Source organism: Strongylocentrotus purpuratus, unplaced genomic scaffold, assembly GCF_000002235.5.
Source record: "Strongylocentrotus purpuratus isolate Spur 01 unplaced genomic scaffold, Spur_5.0 spur5_contig_832, whole genome shotgun sequence".
Taxonomy (NCBI): Eukaryota; Metazoa; Echinodermata; class Echinoidea; order Camarodonta; family Strongylocentrotidae; genus Strongylocentrotus; species Strongylocentrotus purpuratus.
The window spans coordinates 470,134-493,327 of record NW_022145538.1 but is presented as its reverse complement, the minus strand read 5'-3'; the positions used below and the strand labels follow the sequence as shown (position 1 = coordinate 493,327).

Sequence of the window (23,194 nt, the reverse complement as noted above, 5' to 3'; positions counted from 1 at the left end):
GGCGTGAGTTGTGCGCATGCGCCACTTGTCGCTGCTACACATGCATAAGCACGGAAGCGAGGAGAGTCGCTTAAAACCGGAATGCATGATTTCACTGCTGTTTTTGAGAGCGAGCATTTAGACTGCAAAACTCAGTGAATTCTTTGTCAGCATTAAAAACTAACACTCCAGACATGTTTTTGTTGTTGTGTGTGTGTGCTTTAAATATGGATAGTTATTTTGCAATCAACGAAAAACACGTGACTGTGACGAAACCCCAGGGTTTTTGCTTGGAGTGTATTATATGCAGCCACTGAATATCATTTTTATGTGTATGGTATAGAATGTTACATAGAGAAAATTATAATATTTTTTTGCTGTATATAGATTTAATAAAAATAATTTTCTCATCTGGTAGAGTAGTGTGATCCACAATCATTATACTTTGTTTGAATGCAGACAGCTGGGAGTTGATTACAATCGATAATTGAGTGAGTTCCGTCTTCCTCAAGTTGGAAGCGACATTGAACATTTTACAGCCTTGTAAAGTGTCCTTACCCTAGGTTATTGAATTATATTTGCATAGATTCATCTATACCTCGTCTGTCATGTGTGCAGATTCACTTGCTAATGCTATACAAAATGAATTTCTCATAATTTCTACTGTATTTTTAATGTACAAAAACATTTTGCGATTGGAATTCTATTATCAGCCATCTGTGTACATACAATGTACATGTATATAATTTTGTCTGTATTATAATGTACATGAACATTTTGTGATTGGAATCGCATACATGTATTCAGTAATCATGTACATGTATGTTTGTAAACTCTCAGCGTGTCCACACACAAAACAATTTATCGCGAAACTCTATAACGATACGTCGTATAAAGAATCATCGTATAAATTCCAGGATGTCCACACACAAGAAACGTCGTCACTAAAGAATCATCGTATAAAATGCCCCCTGTCCACACACAACATTTTCAGTGATTCTTTATAGAGTTTCGCGATAGTGATAAGAGGTCTGGTCTCATTTCGCTCGAGGTCACGTTAAGCCCCGCCCAGTTAGTTACACTAGTTACACTCCCCCAGGGGGTCCCCCTGTCCACACACAACATTTCCGTGATTAGGCGTGATTCTTTATTGAGTTTCAGTTCGAAACGATGCCCAAACCTGCGTTTCGTTAGACTAGTTTCGTTATACGACGTATCGTTAGTGAGCGTCCACACCTACAATTTTGGTCGTAAAACTATCGCGAAACGGTATCACTATCGCGAAACGGTATAGCTAATCATGATTAGTCACGGAAAATGTTGTGTGTGGACAGGGGGATAATGATATACATGTACATGTATATCATTTATATTTTTTACACAGATATTGATAAGGAGGTCACATATTACATGTAGAGCGCTCTCCTAGCTCCCTACCCTGCTCCCATTTGTATCCAGTGCCCTTGAGCTGTCTATTTCTTGATTTTGTCCTCTATTCATCTCCCTCCCCCTACTTTAGTTTGTGTCACTCTAGCTCATTCTTCAGTTCTCCACCTCTATTATTCTTTATATATGGGTGCGTTCAAGCGATGTTTTGAAGCTAGAATCACAAATCAAAACGCTGTTTAAAAACACAGTTACTGCGGGAGTGTTGTTCAAGCGCATCTTTTTCAGTGTTTCATCTTTTCATTTAGAAACACTTTATTTTTACGACCCACAAAAAAACAGAAAACAAATCGCTTGAAATCTCTTGAACGCAACAGTGTTTTAAACTAAATGTTTTTGAAAACCGTGTTTCTAGGGTGAAAAAGTGTCTCTTGAGCATGTACATGTACGTACTTCTACTTTGCTTAGTATTTATCTTGATTCTCAATCACCTGTTTAATTTCTTGTCTGAGTAGGGTGAGCCTCTGACCATACCTCTCCTACAGCCTTTTCACACACAGCTAAAATTCATCGTGTCCAGAGATGATTAGTATAAACATGTTTAACTTAACAGTTTTAAACATGTTTATAGAAAATTTTCCCAGTGTGAACATCGTTTATACGATGTTGGGATAGATACGAAGTCGCGATGCATACGCCCCTAAAAGCAGGCTGCAGATACGAAGTTCGTATCTAGAGAGCTTGAAATTTTGTGTGTGAAAGGTTATTCTTGTTTAAACGTGTTTCAGACGTGTTTAAACTGGATGGAGCGTGCACTTTGATTGATATGACATGACCTTCAATGCGCAATGGCACTACTGCGCATTTTACGAGCAGTAGTTAATCACGAAACGATTAACGATCGCACCGAAATTTCTGTGTGTGAAAGGCTCGTGATTAGTTTAAACACGTTTCAAACACGTTTATACTAATCATGTTTATAGAATTTTAGCTGTGTGTGAAAAGGCTACTAGTCCTACATGTACCTCAGCTTCTTTCTCTTTTAGAGCTCTGAGCATTAACCTTACCGCATCCTTCTGCCATTTTCACATCCACCCTCTTTCTCCATCAATCCTTATACCGGTACCCATCTAGGGATTCCCATCTAAGTCCAGCCCTGCATTTGTTGCCAATAAATCAAGACCTCTTGTCATCCGTAGCCAAACTCTGTCCTGTCATCAAATGGAATTCCATATTTCAGTTATGATAGCCTTTAGAAACCAAACAAATCAAGACGTATTATATGAGACTGACAGAAATTGAATTCCTTGGGGATGACTGAATACAGTGGGCAATGAATGTGACCTTTGGCTTTGCACCAAGCAAGAATTTACAAATGTAGGACGCTTTGTGGTATAGTTTTGAAGTATTTTTCTCTATAATTCTGTTTATTTAAATGAATTTATAAATAGTATGTATGAACTATGGATTAGAATTTACATTTTGATTTAATTTAGACGTGTAAAGTTACATAAATTTGTACACGTGTATCAATTATTTATTAGAATTGATTTTAAAAAAATAATTTTCACAAGTACATGTAGTAGGTTTCCATACTTTCCATTTGCATGTATACACACTTTTACACAGGGGCAGCATTTTGGGGAGGGATGGGGGTAGCTGTGTGTTTGTGTACCCCAGTTACCCATGCTTATTCTCCTTTTATTTTTCCTTTATTTTCTCCTTTTTTCCCCTCATACTGTATGATGAGTTGCTTTATTAAAACTTCTCTGAACAGTATCAAGTAAAGTTCTATAGCACCAGGAATTGTATATTTATTACTTGGTTTAACAATTCTATCCAAATTAAATCAAATAAACATCCTATTGGAAATTTTAATTGTGAACCTACATGTATTCATTCTGTTAAAGGTATAGACCAGTTTTGGAAGGCCCCCTTTCAAAAAATGAAATGGAAGCTCTTATTACCAATCATGTGAAAGAATATGTTTTGACTAATGCGTGATGATACAAATTTTGCTGGGAAGCCGCCTACTAATTGATAAATTTGGTAAATTATTTTATCTATCCGGACTGGATAGATATAGGGTAGTCCCATATACATCTTTCTGTGTACAGTGCTTGTAACTTTACCAAGACTGGGCCAAATTTCTTATCATTTTGATGATTCCAGAACCTTGCAGTATTTATATGCTAGATGATCATAGATCAACCTTTACTGATCATTTCCACAACGTTTCTTTCACTATGCAATTGCATGACCAGAACTGGTCTATATCTTTAAAGGAGCTACACAAAGAAAATTCACTAACAACTGATAATTAGAACAAATTGCATATGGATAGAAAGATTTTCTCTTGAAAAACAAGAATAATTTGCTGAGATATCATATAGATATCATGGAAAGGCGTAAAATGCAATTTTTCAAGACCCTTCTTAGACCACCAAGCGCCCCGAACGTAAGCCAGACACACGAGTGTAGCGAGCTCTGAATAGTGACGTCACACACTGGACAAACAGCTCAGTGCTGTGTAGCAGTCTGCAGCTAGCCAGCCCTGTCCCGTATGTGACATCACAAATATTGACGCCCTATAAAGGACCGCTGATTAAGGCAGAAAATCTGGATCTCAAAACTAACATTTTTGAGAGTTGATTACTGCAGGCCCCAAACATATTGTGAAGAAAAGAGTTGTTGTATTTGATCAGCAAGGCTTCCCCTTCGCAATGATATGAGTTTTGCATCAATTCAAAATACTTTTGATTCTTCGTGTGTCTACTTTAAAGGCCAACTATGCAATATTTTATTCAATATGAAGTTCATGTACAGTACATGTATGTCAGCTTTAATAGACCAGTACACTTGTCTAGGTATTTTAGAACAGTAAACAAATGATGTTGTCAAGCAATGAATGTTAGTGATGGATCAGTTATGACAGGGTTCTGCATTCCTCTATTCTCCAGGGTTTCCAGTCCAACCAAATATGTGATATCGTTGAGCAGATTTTTTAATAGAATTTTTCATAGTAGAAGCCAAAAGGGGAAAAAGTAAGTGCAGCCCTATGTCAGGATTAGTTTATAAGACAGGTGCAAGCAATTGCTCTGAGTGTATTGAAATGAAATGTAGTGGAATTTCTCCATTTCAATTTGATTAGGGGAGGGGAATACATGTATTGTGTACATGTATGGTGATTGTTGTTTTTAAAAGGAAATGCCTGTTTCACAGAAAGAGAAAAAAGGGAAAATGGTCTAACTTTTTTTATTCTAGTTTTTGTCATACAGATGATGGATTTTATAATATTTGCCTTATTTGGTAACATGTAATTTATATTTTTATTGTATGTAAGTGATTGTGTTACTGGGTATACATTTAAATGTACATTAAATATTTCATTTTGGTTCTTTTATGAATAAAAACCTGGTGATTCTTTTAATCATTTGAAATGAGATCAATTACTTTGAATATGCACAAAGGGCAAGGTTATCACAGCCAGTAGTATATCTAACACAGAATTTACCCTTAATAAAGTATGTATGTTACACAAAAATTCCTTGTACCACATTGTAGTTATCATAGGATACATGTAGATACCAAATACAAGAATAATCCATACCGGTTTCAACAGAGTTGTCATGGAGCTAATCAAGATCTGAACTGGGATATTAAAAAAAAAATTGTTTTGCACAAGGCAGTCCTTCCTCCAATTGGTGCATATTGTGTTGTGAAAAATTGCATGTGTGACAAATGAGCAACTGTGCAGAAAGGCAAAGAAAGTAATAAATTGTTAAAGATGGTGTATATGCCCCTTCCCTACTTAAAAGACCAATCAAAAAGAAAGAAAAAAGTAATTACAGTGTACATTTGATTAATCTTATTGTTTGTGATTCTCTATTTTGTACGATGTGGGGAAGCAATGATGATCCACATAATTGGTTTGATGCATTGAAATAATTATTTGTTTAAATTGTATTTTACTTCAGTTCTCATCTTCTTTGTCTACATGCCAGGCCCCTTGGAAGGTATAACAATACACAACTTTCAGAACTTATTTGTTTATGAATATCTATTTTTTCTTTTTTCTCAGATCAATCCTGGTAGCAAGGCTTCGAGAGCACAGCTTCATGTTGGTGACATTGTAGAGACAGTGAATGGTGTCAGGACAGGGGATCTACCTGTTTCTCAAGCACAGAAACTATTACATAACAATTCAAATGATCTACAACTCAGAATACACAGGTATGATACATATATAAGAATTGTTCTTTGGTTTAATGGCAGCGAAAAAATGTACAGGCATAGATAGTAATTTACTGTAAAAGTTCTGCAAAGTTCTCAAATTGATATTTTACATTATAGTTTCTTCATTTACTGTATCATGCACAATTATGCTGCTTTTACAGTAGCTCATGGTTCTTAAAGAGCCCTCTGGAATAAAAAGTCCTTGGAGAAAATATCAATAATTTAAAAAAAAAAATTGATTAAATATTATCACTTCAAAGTCTATAAGAGCTCTTGCTAACAGAGTATTCTTTTAACACTGATTTTATGGCAGAAATTAATTCTATTTCCTAAGAAAGCATCATAATACCTCATTGGTTTTTAATTTGAGTAAACCTGAATACGTTCTTGTTTAGCACCAGAAGAGCGTTCAATCTGTATGTTAAAATTATTCATGTGATTATTCTGTAAATACAAGGTGGCTGTGACATGTTAGTGGTTGGTATTATGTTGGTTGTTTCATACTTAAGACTCATCATGTTATTAGCTGCTACTGTATATTGCTTGCTTCAGTAACATCTGCCCTTAAGAATGTGAAATTGCTTCCTTACATTATCATGACCTTTAGATGTACGTTGCTCTCATCTTCCCATGTGTTTATATTTACTTGCAGAAGTCAGTCATCAGTGAACGGATCGTACCATCCGAATGGGAAGATGTCTTCTCAGTCCAGTCTCATCGTCACAAATGACTCGGGGTTCTCTGGAACAGGTGAGATATTAACTCAAAGACTTTCTCCCTCTCTAAAATTGCGCAAGATCCTCCAGGTCTTCCTCAAAAACCATCCTCTCTCCATCATCTTCTGTCGTGAACGTAAAAGTGCCGATCCAAGTTTCTCTCCTACGTGCATTCTGTCCTTTACTTTTCTTTGTGAACCTTTCAGATAGATTTGGTATGGTTTAGATCGTGGAAAATTTTGCATCCTATTAAATGTTACAAGTACCTACCCACATGCTTTTAAAACACCCAAACCAATCAAGCACAAAGCCCAGCTGCCTCCAGATGGTATGGAAGATCTTATCAAAGCAGGAGTATAGATGATTTAGATTTTACATCTATACAATTGTCGAACTTAAAAGCAATCCACTAGAACAATTACAATGGATAGAAATGTAATGTATTGAGCATACAAAGATCATGTGTTTACTAAACACAGTAAATGGTCTTCTGTTTCAGTGCTTTTGACACGTTTTCCTCTTTGTAGTGCTCACTCTTCCGTCTCTATCATATGAGTTGTATATGGTGTAAATACTGTCTGTAGTCTGTCTGTAGCTTTGGGGGGATTATCTTCACATTCTAGATGACAACAGATTAGTTCGGAAGCCATCTCAAGATGATGTCATCCACCTCGATGGTGTAACCTTGCAAGGGTTTGACCCAGGAAGTGTTTCCGTTGTACGCACCACCACCACCAAGGTCACCAAGACGACAAGGAGTCGCTCCCCCTCGCCTGTCAGGGTACGCCATCTCTCAAGCGAGGGGTCACCACGTCTTGCCCGCGCTGGGTCAACACCCGCCCGTATCCGCATGCGAGTGGTTCCATCCGGTCATGACTCGGAGTCGGAACCAGGCGAGATCATCATGCCTACTTTCGCTTCAGGCTTGTCGTATTCCTCACCCACCAAGAAAGGTCAGTGGTCATGCATCAAGAGATTCTCACCTCAGCCCATGACCTTTGACTCTTGACCTCCTGAAGAGTTTGTTCTTAGATCCCCCCTCTGCATTCATGGCTGTTTGTTATTTTTCTTCAAACCATCACTTGTATAGTTTGCTTTTCTTTGTCTTGTTAGCTCTCTCTTCCGGCTGCTGTGTTATATAACAAAACAAAAAAGGTGCATGTCTCTTGACCCTGTTGCTGTTTGATCAAAGAATGATATGACCTTTGCTCTTTTCAAATGAACTCACCTTTCACCTTTCAAACCAAGCAAGATTTTGTTGTTCACCCTAGCTTGGGAGCATTCTCCATACTTGCATTGCTGATGAAGTGACACCCTACCAAATAAGCAGAATTATTTTCTCACTGTTCTTCTGTGTGCCCTCACATTCACTTGGCTCAAGCTTACTTTATAGGAATCAAAGCTTCAATATCGACACCACTGCATCTCTATCTCTTTCAATAAGCTGTATAATTTCACTTTGTTTCACAAAACAAAAGCTTTCTGTTTTGTTTCAGGAGAGCAAAGTTGTTTGTATTTTTTCTTGTAAAAGCTATAGACTAAGGTACAGGCTATTGCAATCTATGTAAGATGTGAATTTGTTGTACTGTCTTGGCTCAGCGAAATGATTTCCAATCATCACACACTTGCTACACTGCTCACTGCTCTCTACATGTGCTGTACACATAGATTACGTCTTACAGATCTTGGTCGCATTGCACTCCTGGGGCCCATTTCACAAAATCTTTTTTCAATGACAAATGACAAAAATGAGTGACAAATCTGCTGATAACCAATTAGAAGCAAGGATTTCAGCAGCTTATTGAAAAACTGTTATTTGTCACCGATGACAAGTTTTGTGAAAGGCCTCCTGTTGTAAGCTGTGTCCCATTTGGGTATCTTAGGCTGCAGCATTGGTTACCTTCATCCCAAAACATGTTTTATATTATCTTTTGAGCTTGTGCTCCATTGATCTATTTAATAAGTGATTACCGGTATGAAATTGGTCACACAGTAGTTTCATGAATCTAATCCAGGTTTCAAATGGTTAAAGAACGGAAGATTGGAAATACTGGTTTTAGCTTTAGAAGGCAAATCATTTGGATGATCATTGTTTTTTGAAGATGGGTGGTTGATATGTCACATGACTGTTGTTTCTGTCACATGACTTTTGTTTCTGTCACATGACTTTGCTCATGTCATATGACACTCATGACCCTTTCAAGCCATGTTTAGGATTATAGGGATAGGAAATACACTAAACCTCATGCTATAGCTTGATCTCAATACATACATATATCATGACATTTCTTGATGCTTAAAGACATCAACACTGTATAAAAGATCGGAAGTTTACCCATGCTTTATAGCTACAGGTATATGCTGTAAAGTTCGGGAGAAATGGAAGAGAAACAAAAACAACAAAAAATGCTAATTTTTTTTCTTCTTCCCCAAATTCATTTTTTAAAATTTGTTTTCTGCATTCAAAAGATATTTTAAAAAACATGAGACATGGGATCTATACTAAGAACTCCCCCCTGCTGCACCCCCCCCCCCGAATTTACCTGGAAGGAAAGAAGGAATGTGTATATATAACTCTAAACACTTTGTACTTGCTGAGTTGCACTGTTGAAATCATTATTCATAACTTTAGCCAAGGATGAATCTTTGCTAGGCTGTTGATGTGGGTACATGTAACTAACTGTGTTTGTCATCAATCACACAAATGAGATATGGTAGATTAGATTATGAGCTTATTCTGGAAGAAAATTACATAGCGGTGAGATGGAAGAGCCCTTATTTAGTTTGTTTATTAGATTATAGTATAGAGTAGAGGAATGTTATGCCATGTCAAGTTATAAGACTTAACTTAAAGACTCATGGGAAATGCATCACACAATGTCTCCAACAGGTTTAAAGAGATACTACATTTCAATGAAATCATTAGTTGGAATCATTATATAGGTAATAAGTCCTTCAAAATAATATAATTCATATAAGCTTCCTATTCCAGTATAGACGAACACATTTGCTTTATTAAAGCAACAAACACAACATTCTTTAGATATCGAAGGCCACACTCTTCATTGATGTGCAACTCATACATGTAGCACATCATACAGTAATATTTTTAACTTTGCTGGGAAAAATGTGAAAAAAATTAACTTAATATTTACAGTAATATAGAATACATGAAGGTATTATTCCTCAAATTTTATACCAAATTTGTAATGTAAGTCAAATTATATATCTGTTATTTTATTTTGAATTTGGTGACTGATTAATTTGTTTTCGTGCAAAGTCATGTTGGCAGGCATACTTGTATCTCTTTTGTTCACCTTCAGTTCTCAAGGTTTCCTTCTGTAAAAAGTGCAAGAACAATAATTGCTTGATTTCAAACACACCTAAAAATTAGCTGTAGTCTTGTTAGGACTCTATTTTATCTTTCTCAACACAACTAAAACCCTTTATTTTTCAACTGAGAGCAATTTGAAAGACTCGCAAATGGGTATAATGCTTTGGTTACCATAGAAATAAGTGTATTGTGTTTTACGCTAATCCAGAGTATCCAGAAGAGCTGCTTATGCACAACACACTTGTAACAGAGGTAGATTATAGCATGCCATTTGTGATACACTTAGACACTTCATTCACTGTAAACATACTTTAATATAATAGTGTTTTTTTCTCTCATCTTTATGTAATGTATATTAAAGAGCCAAAATAACATGCATTAGTGGTCATACATGTACTTGTATTTTTAACATTACAGAGAAAAAACGAAATTGAATATGATCTTAGATAGTCCCCCAAAGATGAGTACATACATGTAAACATACAGTTTGTGAACATTGTAATTTCAATGAATTTTGTAAGGTGGTAACAGTTTTGATTTATTTACTTCAATTCAATTTCATTAACAACGTTTCAAGACTGCAGTCCAAGAACATGTAATGCCATGTTTTACATCATTAATACTCAATTTATTTATATACTGTACAGAAATAGATAAAGTAGATTGATAAAATCATCTTCTTCTTTTTTTTAGATACAAATACAGCGCGCAATAGCCGTGCAATGACATGAAATCTCTCCCCAGTACATCTAGGAATGCTTGATATCATGCATGTTTTCACCATCAACTCATTTCACTTTTTCATCAAATTCATTGCTTTCACCTGATAACTAAAAGCAATAGAGACCAGCCTGACATGCTTGTTGCTACGAATGGAATGAAAGAAACAGCACATGTGTGTTTTGAGTACCTTTCTAGTTTCTACACTTTGCTGACAAAAGAAAACAAATTACATCTCCCCTCCCTGAGTTTGAGTTAGAAACTGCCTTAAAAAATAAAATTTGGACAATAGCAATGTTATATATGATGGCCATTAAAAAGGGCTACTATTTTAATAATCCAGCAAGTACTTTGATTTACTTCTGTGGCTCTGAAGCCTGAAACTATTTTGATTAATTCCATTTATAAAACTTCTTTTAATTTCAAATAAAGTGTTGGTAATTGAAAAACAATGCATACACTAGTAATTTCATCTTGTACTTTTTAAAAAATAGGAATATACATACTGTACATGTTTCCCGGATGAAGTTTCAAATTGATAAAAACTTTACAAAGAATTCATGAGACCAACCAAATTGATCTGGCACAGCATGAGTTCCAACAAATTGATAGAATATCTTGAATTTTGTTCTTTGTTTCCTTCTGTCAAATATAGTATAGTCCCTTGAATGGATTTAGTGACCAGATTATGATAATAAATATGATAGTTGTAATAATGATATGATAAAAAATGATGATGATGATGATGATGAAGATAATGATGATAATGATGATGATAATGATGATGATAATGATGATGATGATGATGATGATAATGATGATGATAATGATGATAAAGATGATGATGATAAAAGCAGTGCTTGTAGTTTGTGGATCCCATAGAAGAACAAAAATGATTTCAAATCCATATTATTGATTCTGGCAAAGTTTAGATTTATATCTTTTCAAAATGAGGATTTTACATTGCTATCACAATTTGTTTTATGCCACACTTTTTTGTGTTTATGGGAACAGACTAAAACTCAAAAATTGCCATTATTCATGCTTAACAATAAAGGAAAAATACAATACAATACATCCACAAAGGGACATACATATTTGTAGGATTAATCCAAAAAATGGTATTGAATAAAAAGAACTCTAAATTGGTTGAAGTTCAGTGAGCCGAAGAGTCTATACATTTGAAAAGCAATATGAGCAGGGTTAGTTGTATCGTTTCACTCCTGGGCTTTATGGTTAGAAACTTTTTTGGAAGCTAGCTGTTAGGATCTCATACATGTTTTGTGTTAATCCTGGCACGATGTATATGAGCGAACTTAGTGTCACATTAGAGAGCAAAGGAAAGGAGGTTGTTCATTCAACCTCAACCATAAAGAAAGGTAGTTATTGACATTTTTTAATCATTTCATTCATAAGATTTCACATTTGTTTACAATGCACTTCTGTGTTGACAGTCTAGAGTAGTGCTCTTATGTGCTACTGTCACATGTCACACTCTGTTTCTCTGAACTTCTGAAGTCACTTTACATGCACCTTTTGCTTCAAGTAGCTGCATACATAATATCTATTTCAGAAGGAGAACAGATATTTCAGCACTATTAAAGTATTAAGTCAAAGAACCCTTGTACGTTTTGGGTTATTTCTGTCATACTTGTGTTTGTGTCAGCATTATTATTGATTGTGTTTGTGTATTGACTTGTGTGCAGCATTTTTATTGCTTCGTTGAATTGGAATTTGTTTACAAACTTACAGTGATTGACCTAAGATTACTTCCCATGAAATAATTTTTAAAACATTGACATTTGATTCTTTGAATGTGATGTTGTTTTATTTTATTTTCAAAGATTGATTACAGCATTGCCATTTGTTATGTTATTATATAATCGGCCATGTAAGGTAATAATGTTCATTTGCATATCAAACTATCATTGTTTCTTGTATTTTATTTGAATCGGCCAATCAGGGTACTATAACAATTGCTGTTGACCAACCAGACAGTGTCTGTATTTCTTGTGTTTTATTTGACTTGACCAATCAGGGTATCCAATTTCTGGCCGTCCACCTGTCGTACCACGAATCAAGTTCTATGGTGGTATTTTGCAAGCTTTGAATCTTTGTTAGATGTTAACCCTTCCCTCCAAACCAAACCACTAGACCCATTCACATGATAGTTGAGATACAATACAATCTTCTGTTAGGTTCACAAAAGATCCTGTAAATTTAAGTTTAGCTTGCAGATTTGAACTTAAAGCTTTAGTCCTGTGATGTGCAACATTTTTAACTTCCAGATTTTGCAAGCATTTTTTAAACACAGCTCCATGTAGTTCAAAACTACAATCAGTAGTTCTTCGCCTGGCTGGCAGATGGGCGTTAGCTCGAATTTCAGGTAAAAAATGAAGCATTAAGCAGAAGGGTGTTGGCATTAAATCGCCTCAAACTTTTATAAAACTGACTTATTTCCACAAAAAATTGTGGTCCTGCTCTACTATAACATTTCTATTAGTCTTTTAAGTTTTAAAGCAATTTTTGGGACAGAAAGCAGTTTAAATATAAAACAAATCTTTAAATGCAAATAATTCGAAAAGTAGCTTTCGAGTCGCTCGCGCGCTAAGGCCCTTCTGACAGCCGGCCAACGAGTTGTTCAGTACCATGTAGACCATGGACCTTTGTTTACAAGTTTGAGGTTTCACAAACTTAAAGTTAAACTCTTGATAATCCAGTGTGAACATAGCCATTAAAAAGATTATTGATTTTGATCTTGGTTGTACAATGGTCATGTGAATGGGATCATAGATAATCAAAATTATATCCATTCCAAGATATCTATTTATCAACTTCTTATTTATCCCCGATGGATTTTGCAAATGAAATGAAATGCATTCCCCGCTTTTAGTGCATAAATGATCTCAAGGCTGATATAATATTCTTGTAATTCTAATGTTATGGATGGAGGTAGAGAAACTTTGACCATACCTTCCCAGAACTCTGTATCTCCATTTCCAGAATCTAGCCTCTTCTTAATTTCCTTTTTTTTAATGAACTGCTTTATGATGGATGCTGATTTCTTTTTCTTTTTAATTATTTTCCTCCACTCTTCTCTTTTGATTATCCTATATTTATATGCACTTAATGATCTTTTGATAATTACTCTTTCCTTTTGATATGAGGAATTAATATATATGCACATTTATGTATTATTGTTTGATTTAGCTCAGACAATGATTAAGCTACCACCACTGAAGAATACTAGACCTACACCCCTTTATAGTGTGACTAGTAAACCCCCTCTGCCTTTTATTAAATCCTCTTCACTACCAGTGAATACTCCCCCATATAATATTCCAACACCTCCATCATCTTCATCATCACCACCATCATCTCATTCTGGTGAATGTCCATCCATTAGGTATTTAGATAGTCCTGGTAGAGTTAATCCAGAATCTTCTTTAACTGATGCAGAGCAACTATCCAAATCACCCCCACCATCTTCATCATCCACATCAATGATCAATCCATCTCAGCAATTGCCATGGCAACCGTCTCTGTGTGAACCATCATCTAGTTGTGTAGCTCAACATCCCTCATCAGAACATGGTAGAACACATACCACCAAGCATATGTCCTCGGTTTCATTATCTCTTCAACATTCCAATTCAACACCAAAACCAGAATCATCATCTTGCATCCCAAGTACGACTTCAACACCCCCAGCATTGCCACCTTTGTCTTTAGAACATTTACTTCCTTCCATTAACCAATCTCTCAATGAATCCTCTCTATTAACATCATCTTCCTCATTATCTTCATCATCATCATCCTCATCCTCCTCTCAGCCTTCTCAACCACATCTTTCAGGGGTACATAACACTCCTGTCCATCCCCAATCACTCTTATCTTTACCTGATTCTCCACAAGTAACGTCAGCACCCTCACCATCCTCATCACTGACTGTACAAGATGCATCATTGTCACATCCTTCTCCACCACCCTCTCTCTTTCACCAAACACAATTCAAATCCAGTCCACAAACAGCATCCTCATCCTCCACTCTATCACCATGGATACCATCCTCCTCCTCTTCTACCACATCTCATATATTACCCTCCTCTTCATTGTATCTGACATCTCCCTCACCCCCTGTTCCTTCATCATTATCTACACCACTATCATCATCACCGGCACTTCCACCATCATCATCATTATCGACACCTCCATCATCATCACCAGCACTTCCACCATCATCATCACCATCATCTTCCATGCCACTAGCACCACCATCCTCCCTATCTATCCTCTCACCTGCATTTTCCCTTCCTTTTTCTCCTCCACCATCCTCATTGCCACTTTCATCCTTCCTGTCATCATCGTCATCATCATCCTCCTCCTCATCATCCTTGACCTTGTTGTCGCCCACCTCCTCTCTGTCATCATCGATGTGGGGCCTAGGTGAGAGTAAAGATGAAGAATGCATGAGAGGAGAAGACCCATTTGCATCCAGAGATGGGAAGGTTTATACATCATCCTACTATGTTTGTATGTTCATCACCATTTCATTTCTCCCATCTATACCTTTCTGCACTGAACATTGTTAGCCGCCTGTCATAAGGCTGTTACTTCTGTTTACAGCTCATGGCTGTTATAGCCTTCTTGCAGGCAGCCAGTGAGTGACAACATTCTATTTTTTGTTTTTTTGTTGAGGCAGAAGAAATCCAACAACCTTTAAACAGCTTTCTAATAGCATTGAATTCATTTTTACTTCTTGTAGCAGAATGATAAGACATATGCAATTGTTCAGTCACCTTTTTTAGTCTACTAGAGCCTTTTCCCCCCTTTTCCTTTCATTTCATTATTCCATTTCTTATTCAAAGGAGTACCTTATCTTCTACCAGAGTCTAGAGACCTTACACCATTGTATTCTAAAGAGATTTTACGCTTGCTTTTGTGTGTGTGTTTTTCCAGAGATGAAGACCCAATATACTCGCAACACCCTTTAACTTTCTGAAATAGATATTATTTTTGACAACTTGATCCTGAACAAAGTATTATTACTGGATGTGCAATATCTGAACTCGATGTAGATGATACCAAATCAATGGAGTATAATTAAAATTTATTGGTGAAAAAAGTAAGCAGTGAATACAGACCAATTAATACATTAAAAGAATTCTATGTAAAAGCAGGTACTGAAAATCAGATACATTTGATTATAGGAATATAGGATGATATCAACAAATTACTTTGTTAATGATGTGAATCATACGCTACAAAGCATGATCGACAGCCTTGACTGGGTCATATTAGTTAAATTAATTTATTGTGCACTATCAAGGGTTGTAATGGAGATGTACATGTTGTAGTTTTATGAGTTTAGAAGCAGGGGTACAGAGGAATTATTAAATCACAGTACAGTTGTAGAAGTATTGAGTTTACTTTGTGCCATCTGCAGATATCCAGAAGGCATTTATTCTGTATATTATTTCATAAGTTAATGATGTTCTGATTCTTCAGAGAGGGAATGACTTAATGTTTTATAGCCTCTTGAAACATAGAACGAAATTTCAATGACATATATCCAAGCAAGTACTTGATGCAGAAGTATATAAAATCATTTATATGTCAGACAGATAAATATTATTTTAGCCATCATTGCATTTAATTCTATAGAAGAGCTGTTACCAATATATTTAATTGAGTGTTAGCCATTTTCGAAACAATTGTTTCTTCATGCTCGTTCAAAACATTTTTTTTAGAGTGTACAAAAAACTTTTTGTTATAGATAGCAGTACATTGTCAATGTTCTTGTAATGGAGACATTCATCTTAAAATAATGTATGAATTTATTTCATGTCCATTGTTCCATCATCTCATATCCTTTGGTAAGAACTTGTATGTTGGACTATCCTCAAAAGTGATTAAAAATGTATTTGAGAATTTTACTGACATTTCTTTCACTTCTATCTCGCTCTCCCTTTTTCTGCCCCCTCCCCGTCTGGGCAGCCCCAAACAAAGACACCTCGTCTGGCTGGCGCCCCATCCCCTTCTCTGCTCCCCCTGTCCCCCCTCCCCCAGGGGATGTAACTGACACGGAGGAGCCTCCTCCTCGAGTCCCCCCTAAACCCAAGTCGGTCAAGACCAACATTTGGCTGTCAGCCAACCAGCCAAGTCAGGAGCAGGGTAATACCATTTCACTTGTTAGGGGTGTTTCCTCCTGTCATGTCGGCATGGACTCCTCTGTGTTTTGAAAGTGAAAATGTTTCTTGCATGATGTCATATAGAGATTAGATTATTGGTCTCCGTTAGATCCTTCTGTCATCTAACCTAGATGTTAACTGATCAGCATGTAGCAACAGAAGCTAGAAAGATTGGATTCTGTCTGTCTGTATGATTAAAGCACTAACAAATTATGTTGTGTAGCGTCCTCTGCAGTGAAACTCAACTATCCCTTTATAGCACTAACAAAACATTATTTACATACATGTACATTGTCTGCTGAGAGCCAGAAGGGCATTAACTGATATTCTTGACAAATATATACGTAACTAATGCCCTTATAGCTTTAAACAGACGTGTACATGTCACTAATCATTGTGCAGTTGTACATATCTCTTGTAGCAGTAGTAAGTGTCGGATACATCACTTTGTCTATAAACGTACCTTTGAGAGCGAGAAGGACATTACTATATATGTCCACATATTGAATTTTGGCTCTCAACAGATACTTTGTTGGTTGTTTAGTTGTCACATTCAGATACTGTGTAGAATTACAAATATATTTCATTTTTCCACTTCTCAATATATATGTATATGATATACATGTACTATACATCAATGTTTAGAAACTAAATCAAGAAACCAAAATGGTGTTATAGCAGAGACGTATTTGAAAGAAAATGGTAGATTTTGTGTTTCAAGAACTTGTAGTAGTTTTACTCTTGGCCATAATGAACTAATAGCTTTTGAAGGGCTAAAGACAAAATATAATTTCTTTGCATTCTAAGGACAACATTTTAGGAGTGTGATGTATCGTTGGCAAGAAAGTGAAATTTCTAGCTTTGGAAGCGTACGCACATTTACATTTTGTTGAAATCTTGAACAAGTAAACAAAACAAACCCAGCAAGAGTTCATGAAAATAGTCATGCAATTCTGCTATGTTGATTTCGAATTGCACCTTTCCGATGATGTGCTTTTACCATACATCTCTCACCCCTAGACTCAGATGGCTTGTGCAATTCAATTATCTAATTTCGTTGAAGTGACATTTCAATTGAGTTGCTCTACATTAATCGTATTAGATCATGTTCACTTGTTTGAGGGAGTGGCAACCTTTCCATCCTGGCTATGAGTGGGACTGCATGAATGTTTTGCTGGTGTTATATACATTTGGAATCATGTTAAAGGCATCGTTTAACAATGTTAAAACTGAGATGCATGGCCGTACATGTTATCAGTGTCTGTGATATGGTGCAATATTGAAGCCCTTAACAAATCGCACTTCCAAATGATAATGAAGTGCCTCAAGAAAGTAAAAATCTTTGAGTGACCGGTTTTTACCATACTCGTTTTCTCCAATAGACTGTAGTGTTATGAAAATCGTATGGCAAAAGCAAAATTTGGTTTTGATTTTTCAATCATAAATATCTTGATAATCAGACAGACGGTCGGCTTGTAAAAGTCATGGAGTTCTTGACTGACCTAACGGTTTATAATTATGATTGCAGCATGAGCTAAATCCATGATTTTGTTACAGAATCTGAGGCAATGTTACTGAGTCACTTTAATGCATGATATGAAACTCAGGTGGCATGCATGACTTAAGTGTGTAATGTCTGTGAGTTGAGAAATCAATTTACTAACTCTACATTAATGTTATTAAATATTTGAACTGCTAAAGACTTTCCATCCGAGTCATGAGTTTGCATGTATGTATACAGTATGAATATTTTTGTACTTGTGTGAAGCACATTTGGAATGGTGTTAAAGGCAAAGTCTATTATTATTACAAATCTTATACAAACCAGATGGTGTGTATGATCTAATTATCTATCAAACTGTTGTTACATACAGAGCTCAATATTGGTTCCAGACTTTACATGTATGGAGTGGTATGTTACGATCAGTGTAAATGGAAGCATCATTGATTTACAATGTATAAATCTCTGATTTCCAGCTGAAAGGCATCAAGGGGTACATCATTTTGGCTTTGAGGATTCAAAGACAATATAGAGTGCTATTTTCTTTTTCAAAAAGAAACTTTGTGAACTAAGCCTTTAAAACTTCTAAACTAGTTCTATCAACTGCTCAGCTCATTTATCCTCCTCTTGATATACCAATTGTGATTTAATCAGTTTAATCACACTGTGCGATTGAGAATTATCTCCTCCTGACTCTCACTCTCTATAGGCCTGTCCTCATCAGCTCGAGGTTGCCAAATATCCTCCTATATGATCTATCCTGATCGCAAATTATCAGGTTAATTTGCGTCTTCGTCAGCCCAAAGTTGCAATTAGCGGGATATTTGGTCGAGATAATCATCCCAAGATATCTTGGGCTAGTTTGCAAAATATCCCGCTACTTGTCCGGTGCGTTTTCACCATCCCGAAGACTCGCACTATGCGTGAACGCTGAGCAAAATATCTTGAGCTAATTGCTTGAGCTCGAGATTCAAGTTTCGAGGTCGAGTCTCGAGCTGATGAAGAGGCGATTTTGTAACTTAGGGATTATTTCCCAAATCGGGAATAGCGGGCTATTTGACAATCTGGAGCTGATGAAGACAGGCTTTCTCTCTCTATCAGCGTGATCTTCGACTGGTATCTCTCTACCTGAAGAGATAGTGATATGTTTTTCTTAGCTCGAGTGTCTAAGCTATAGGCTAAATGTCAAGTTAATTTGGTATACCATGAAGCCGAACAACTCACCGCTGACGATTGAAACATTATCTCACGTGGGACCAGCGGGACAACTGCCGCGCTTCACCGCTGTGATTTCCCTTTCAGTGTTTGGTTTTGACTTCTACATGGTGGTGACTCTTGCATTACTTTCCTACCACATCATGAAGAGTGTCATCTTCTATTTTAGTCTCACAGTTTCATCCTGTCAGGTTCTCTCTCTCTCTCTCTCTCTCTCTCTCTCTCTCTCTCTCTCTCTTTCTCTCTCTCTCTTTCTCTCTCTCTCTCTCTCTCTTTCTCTCTCTCTTTCTCTCATTAACCCCTTCACTCTCTCCCTCCCTTGCATCCCTCGCGCCATTCAAACACACAGCATCTGTTAAGAACCTCAAGGGTGTAACTAGTATATACTTTGACAGAATTTGATGCGAATGTTGACTCTCAACATACAATATTGGACTTTCAATTTTTTGTAACTCCACAATTATTTTTTATCCAAAGAAAAAGAGGAAAATTCAGTTCAAGGTTAAAATCATCTGAGAAAATTAAGAGCACATGTATTTGTAGCTCGTGATTCAGATTTGTGTTGCATAATTGCATAATTTTCTCTGGACTGAGGTGCGTTTGGTATATCACTAATCTAATCAACTGTAACTATTGTACTTAAATCAATCAAGCATTACCCAGTCAGTCAAATTGTTGATATGCAGTCATTGGAGTGTGGTATATTTTATATCAAAAGAACTAATTGTTAATGTTTTATTGAAAATGATATGTGTGTCACTGGAAATTTTGAGCATACAAAAGTATATTATTCATTCTTTAGATGTGCAATTCTTCAGTGAGGATCCTACATGTATTATTTTCAATTTATTTATAACTTGTGAACTATATATTCCGAGCAGAAAGGGCAGTTTTAGTCAGGATGATTTAAAAGAAAATTCTGTGAATGAGTTGATAAACCAAGATGCGCGATGGCTCAGTGGTCTTTGGTTCAAAACCAAGTTGATGTATTTGTGCCTTTTGGTAAGGCATTAATGCTCATCCCCAAATCCCTCGGATAGAAGAGGACTTAAAGCCGTCTGTCTTGGGTTAACATCAAACGTCATCAAAGCACTAAATTTACTCAGTTATTCTAATTAAAAACTAATTGTTAGTTCTTGTTAAGAAGATTTACGGTAAATGAGCTTTGTTGATGCATGAAGCCGTCGGTCCTCTGGTTCCTTACTAACAAGCTTTTATGCTTTCTTAGCAGTCAGATAAAATAAACACCACTAACAAATGTCGATCTTTAGAAGATATGAAATGAGAAGCCTTTCAGATGTAAACTGTTGCTTGAATGAATTATGAATTAAATATTTTCCAATTAAAAAATAAACTCAAAATCCACTCTTGAACATGGTCTACGATGTTTTTCAATGATAGGTAATATTTATGTAACACATGGTCTGGAGCAAATATTTAATCACTGTTAATTTTTTACAATATTCCTTCTACCACATACCAGGCATACAATATATGTAGATTAGTAGAAATCATTAACCTTGCAAACGAATAATAAATAGACCTGGGACCCGTTTCACAAAGCCTTCTTGCAATAACAAACGACAAAAATCAGTGACAAATCTGCTGATAACCAATCGGAAGCAAGGATTTCGGTAGCTTATAACAAAAACTGTCATTTGTCACTGATGAAAAGTTTTGTGAAACGGGCCCCAGCATGTTGACATGTCTAAGTAAGACGTGAGTGAATCTATGGTGTAGTTGATAGCACAGAGGAGCCATGAAGTGACATGATTTTCTTCTTGATTTGTTATCTCTGACCCTACACCTCCTCCTAGCTTTCAATGTCATCATTGTACAGACTGACTACATACCAATCATGTTTTACATAGCTCCTCCCTGACATGTGTAGCCCACACTCAAAAGATCCTTAAAGGGGCTCCTCGAGGCTCACACTCACTATTCTTTTTCCGTTCGAGAACTAAATTGTAATTTTTCATATTTTATGTAGCTCTTGTCACATGTCCAACACATACAAGAGGGTCTTAAAGGGGCAAGTCATATGTTGTTCTTTTTTAGGCAATAAACCTGTGGGGATTGAGTTTATTTGCAGCAAGTACCGGTAATGGTATAAGGCCAAAAAACAAAAATGAAGTGTTTCCTGTCCCTGCCCGCTTCCTTTTTTAAAATACTATTTACTATTCATTTGTTTTGTCATACATTGCATCAGTATACTCAAATAGCACAATATCTGTGAATAGACAGGCTTGGCCGGCTATAATTAGCATGGCAGCCATCTTGGAAAAAATAGCAAAAACTTGCATAAGCATAAGTTTGTTTTTCTTAGAAACTTAAAAAGGACTACCAGTAGACAAACAATGTTTTACTTGGTTCTTGCAAATGTACCGTACTACACTCTCAAAAGACCATTAGAGGTGCTTTACATTGATCTACATGTACATTCCTCCTAGTTGTAGTTTAGGCAAACAATTGTTTAAAGATTGCACTGTTTGTTACATGTAAATGATCATAATCATTGCCCTTGATAATGATTAGAACGAAAAATTGAAGAAAAACAAAACAAGCATTTTTCTCATACCTCATGTTACTCCTGTAGAAACTGTCTGTGTTTATCCTCCATTTACAGTGTATGTTACTAATTTAGCAATATAGATGTAGATTCATAGTACATTTGTATAGTACAACTATCAGTTACCAATAAATGCACCCCTGTAACATTGCGACACCCCAAATTGTATGCGGAGGTAGTTCATTTGAAGAGGGTTTATCCATTAAATGGTATATTGCCTTGGCATTTATTCCATTAAGTAGTAATTAATAAGGTTAAATTCAAATTAAAAATAATTGTATCAAATACTAACTTCACATCTAATGTAGACAGAAGAGTAGCGTGGCTCAGACTTTCATATACTTTCATGTATCTAAAAAATACTATCTTTTCTCTCTATTATACTGCTCATTTCAATCATATGCTATGAGGAGGTACAGTATCTCTGACATCTCCACATAAACTCCTGACAGCTAGTTACAATTCAACATGCCACTGGCAGATTGTTGTTTGCGTGCACGTTTGTGCCACAAAGCAAATGTTTAACTCGCTTCTAAGGTTTTGACATCTCTTTACACCGTTTGCCGGTTTTTAACATCACAGGGATTTCTCTTTATCGACTAATAGAAAAAAGAAGACTGAGTGTGGTATCTGATAAATATATATTTTCCAAGTTACAGGGCCTTTGATGCTTCTGCTGCCCTCCTGCTGCCCTTCTGCCAGCCGCACAACAAAGTGATAAATGGAAATCAATTTGTCCAACTTATCTTAAAGACTAACGTTTCATTCTTTCTTTCTTTTTTCAGGTTCACCCACGTCCCCTCCAATGAGTCCAACCAATGGGTTTCAAATGAGTCCATCAAAGCAAAAAGGTAGGATGTCAACTAAATTGTTGCAACTTATTATGCTCTCCAGCTTTTCCTCCTTTGTAAAGTTTTGGCACTCTCCTTTCAAAGTTATATTTTCTCTCAAATATCTATTGTTATTGAAATGCAATTGATTATGAAAGGTTGACTGCATTTTGTGCATGGTTGATGCATTTTGAATATGATGAAATGCTTGCTGTTTTCGAACTGGATAGTACTTTATTATGTTGCTATATGTTTTGTTTTCTGCACCTACCTTGTGCTACCTTGTGCTTTTATTTCCTTTTGCAAGGAACTCCAACTTATTTTACTGATCATATTTCTGGTTTATATTGTCCTTTGTATGGTTTTGAATTTCTTTCTGTATGATTTTACTTGTACTGCACTATTCTATTGCTTTTTCTTTCCTCTTTCCCTTTTCTCTTTTTGATCATTCTCACCCAAACTATGCTGTATGCACCTGTTTTCAACCCTATTTTTTCTATCTCTTTTGCTCTTTTTA

The 23,194-nt window shown here is 36.1% G+C and overlaps 1 protein-coding gene across 1 annotated transcript in view; it reads left to right on the top strand.

Moving 5' to 3' along the window:
* The window catches only part of LOC574636 (sorbin and SH3 domain-containing protein 1), a 106,122-nt gene that overhangs the window by 7,300 nt on the left and 75,628 nt on the right, over window positions 1-23,194 (top strand). The window contains exons 2-4 of the mRNA XM_030984031.1: window positions 5,447-5,598; window positions 6,254-6,351; window positions 22,633-22,698. Of these exons, the coding sequence (XP_030839891.1) occupies window positions 5,447-5,598; window positions 6,254-6,351; window positions 22,633-22,698 (316 nt within the window). The remainder of the gene's footprint in view (window positions 1-5,446; window positions 5,599-6,253; window positions 6,352-22,632; window positions 22,699-23,194) is intronic.